This window comes from Crocodylus porosus, unplaced genomic scaffold (assembly GCF_001723895.1).
Source record: "Crocodylus porosus isolate Cpor-Errol unplaced genomic scaffold, CroPor_comp1, whole genome shotgun sequence".
Taxonomy (NCBI): Eukaryota; Metazoa; Chordata; order Crocodylia; family Crocodylidae; genus Crocodylus; species Crocodylus porosus.
In genome coordinates, this window is record NW_017728914.1 from 2,644,219 (window position 1) to 2,648,123 (window position 3,905).

A 3,905-nucleotide genomic window follows, 5' to 3' on the forward strand; every position below is an offset into this window, starting at 1 on the left:
TTTTCCATGATGAAAAACCAAAATTGAATGCCAAAATATTTAGGTATTTAGAATTTGTTATTATAATGATTGAGGCACTGGTAGGCTTCAAAACTGCTTTAAAATTGTAAATATATCAATAAAGCATAGTGTGCAATTGAAATCTGTATATATTATATATAGTGGTGTTTCATTTTAATTGCAGAGAAATGCAGATTTGGGGCTTTTTTAATCAGAGTATTGGCATTTTTTCTTTTTAATCAAAGAATTTGCAATTTTTAAACAGAGAAAACCAGGCTTCCTGTGTATCGTACTTACATAGGTTCTGAGCAGTTTTTGAATCCAACACTTTGAGCTCTCTGACCTTTTTCTTCTGGCCACTCTTCTTTTCCTCTCCACCTTCCTGGTCTTTCTTTGCTGTAGGTACAGGAAATTAGGGTAAGCAGGGGCCTGAAGAGTACCCTCTCCGTTGGCAAGGAGCTTCTCCACATAACTTCCAAACAGCTGCCCTACTGTTCAGGCACACAGAGCTCTATCTACTCCACATGCTGCAAACCACAGCACAGACATTTACAGAAGATGGAGAGAGACCAGAGAAGCCTGCACTGGCCTGATACAGAAACAGCCTTGGCACTTCCATAAAGTTAAGATCTCTTAGTGACAAGACATTTGCTGCATTATGTTGGGTTTCTGTCACTCAGTCAGGTATGAAGCATAGGATTGCATACATTTACAAAAGAAAGTAAGGGTGGCTAGTCCAGCCCACTGCACAGGATCATCCCTGACTAACCCATCCAAGCCAAGTGCCTGTCCAACCTGCTCTTGATAATTTCCAGGGATTGAGTGAAAGGAAACAGGTGCAGTGCAGGATGGGTAGTGTTTCTGGAGATGTATGCCCATGGTATCTAAATATATTTTTGAGTCCCTTCCACTGCACAAGTGGTTCTTGCATTCCTTCAAGAAGCTTGACAACTGACTTCTTTCCTCAGTGCATCTCTCACATCCTGGCAAAGGCTTAATTCTTCTGCAGCATGGAAGATGTACCAGTCAAAACCCAGTGACTAGCATCTCTAAGTCCAATAACTCGGAATAAAAATCTTAGCTCTGAACAAGATCCCATCTACCTTTACCATCCTCACCCTCTTAGACACATCATTAAGAAAAGGGAGAGGGGACTCGAGATAGAAGGCTGCCCAGAGACCTCAAAATTCACTCCATTTGCTGGAAGTGAAGTCTAGGTTGAAAGAATCTTACTGCACCTCCACTGATCACATGATTGCCCAAGGAACAAAAGCATAGGAGCTATTCAATACTCCAAGAAAAGTGGTGAGCAGGAGTGATGGCGTCAGATTCATGTGGTGTTAATGATCCAACTGTGCCACCATAGAGGAGAAACATGGCTATAGAACTTTCTTAGTATTTGCAACTATATAAAGTGAAATTCCTGCCCCCTGTGGAGTGCATTGAAATACTAATATCAACCAATTTGACAGAAGACACACTAAATAACTGCCAATCACATTCTGTCAGGCCTAGCTCCAATAACTGCAGAGACCTCCCTTTCATCAGTGTAGAATGCGCACTGCCTAGTGAAGTGGTGGGAAAGGAGTTACAACCTTCCCTGTAGAGCTAGCTCATGACTATGCTACCCACTGGCCTCCCCCTTCATCTGACACGTGCTCACACCTCAGGCTATAGAGTACAGCTGCTGAAGAGTCACTGACCTAATTTCTGTGTGTGCACATGAACAAGCGTGCAAATGAAGGACACCGAAGCTTAGACAGATTTCAAAGGAAAGCAATTGTTATAGTCGCAGACACCTCCATAAATCCTAGGGCCTCTTCACATGTAAAAACTCACAATGGGGAGCTGGAAAGCTCCCACATGAAGAACTGGGGAAGAGGAAGGAGGAAAGGCAAAGGAAAACATTAATTGGAAAGGCAAAACTTCAGATATATTGCATGAAATAAGGTCCTTAGGAAAGGGGCAGGAATTAGAATCACAGAATTCATTGGTTAGGATTTCAGGATAAGGACAGAAACAAATAAACTGAGAATACACAACCTTAAAGTTGGGGATGGCAGAAATAAGAACTGGGAGAAACCTATGGGGTCACAATTAGGCCTGGCCTCTGTGTGAAAGATGTATAATTCTACAAGCAGGCACCAATTTGCATTAAAAAGTGGGGCCAATTAGTCTAGACAAATGATTCTCAGTCAGGGTGTTCATCACCATGGGGTGCCTTGAAATCCCTTCAAAGGTGCCACGGGGTACCACTCACTGTTAGCTCTGTTAGATGTGCAAACATAAAGATAAACCCAGAGGTTTCATATAGGAATTCATAGTGTTAAAAACATTGTCTTTCAAGTTTCTTGCAGCAGGAAATTTAATCTATTTTTCTGTAGTAAAAAATGAATGAAAATTAAGAGCTGGCATTTTCTGAAGGGTCATTTTCTTTGCACTTAAATAGGTTGAGAACGACTGGTCTAGACAGACAGATACCTCAGGTAGATCTACATCTGTCATTTCAGTGTCCTCAGCTCATGTAGCTGCTTAAAACTCAAGCTATCTTTAAACTATTGTATTTACCCAATTCCCAGTGGTTTCACTCAAGGCTTTGTATTCACCAAATTTGGCAGCATAAGCTGGACTCTGTGGGTGCCTATACACAAGTGTGGAGGCTGCTCCAACATGCTGGAATTACAGGACATCAGAGCAAGCTTGATTAAATCGAGTCTGCTGGAGTGTAGCAATTGCTGTGCTCCAGCAGCTTCCTCTGTCTCATGCAGTGTCCCCGCACTTAAGAATGGTGGCAAGGGCACTTCATCTAAAGCCTGTTGAAAGAGCTTTACTTCAGGTGCCCCACACCACCATTTTTAAGTGTGGGGATGCTGATACACGAGATGTGGCGGTGATTTAATTAGTGTGGCTCTAGCTGCTCCCCCACCCCACCCCCAGAGCATATGTAAAAGTGCCCTCTGCAGCTGCAACTTCACTGCTAGCAATATTAGTACCAGTCAAAATTAGCTTAGCTAGAACTACACAACTGCAATCACTGCATTAACTACACATATACACTTAACAGTGTGGCACCCTGATACCTCAGTAATGGATGCTATGCAGATCAAGGACTCTCAAGCCACTTTCTTCATTTCTGAAAAATGAACTGCCCCTAATGACCTATATGAATACATTTCTTACTAACAACTAAACTCATCATCATACAATAATAAATTCATAGATGCAAGGGCCAGAAGGGCCCTCAACAAATCACTGAGTCCGCCCCCCCCACCTAGGCAGGAAAGAGTGCTGGGGTCAGATGACCTCAGCCAGATGCCTATCCAACCCTCTCTTAGAGACCTCAAGGTAGGGGAGAGTACCACCTCCCTTGGAAGCCCATTCCAAATTTTGGCTACCCTTACCATGAAGAAGTTTTTCCTGATATCTAACCTAAATCTGCTCTCTGTCAGTTTGCGACAATTGTTCCTTGTTACCCCAAGAGGCGCCCTGGTGAACAATGCATCTCTGATCCCTTGCTAATGAATTTGTAGGCAACCACAAGATCACCTCTCAGCCTTCTCTTGTGGAGGCTGAAGAGGTCCAGATCCCTCAGTTTATTCTCATACGGCTTGTCCTGTAAGCCCCTAATCATACCAGTGGCCCTCCTCTGGACCCTCTTGAGTCTATCAACATCCTTCTTGAAGTAAGGCGCCCAAAACTGGACACAGTACTCCAATGCTGCATAGAGGGAAAGTATCACCTCCTTATAGTTTCATAGTACCTAGGGTCAGGAGGGACCTGAACAGATTTCACAGATTTCATAGACATTAGGGCTGGAAGGGACCTTGGGAGATCATCGAGTCCAGCCCCCTGCCCAAAGGGCAGGAAGTCAGCTGGGGTCATAGGATCCCAGCAAGATAAGCATC

General features: G+C 43.5%; 1 protein-coding gene across 2 annotated transcripts in view; it reads right to left on the reverse strand.

Moving 5' to 3' along the window:
• Positions 1 to 3,905, reverse strand: part of LOC109309916 (protein diaphanous homolog 1-like) — a 71,564-nt gene that overhangs the window by 30,790 nt on the left and 36,869 nt on the right. For both annotated transcript variants that reach the window (XR_002101082.1, XM_019534810.1), the window contains exon 4: positions 298 to 396. Coding sequence is in view for 1 of the 2 variants with exons in the window: in XM_019534810.1 (XP_019390355.1) it covers positions 298 to 396 (99 nt within the window). In the remaining variant the exon portion in view is untranslated. The remainder of the gene's footprint in view (positions 1 to 297; positions 397 to 3,905) is intronic.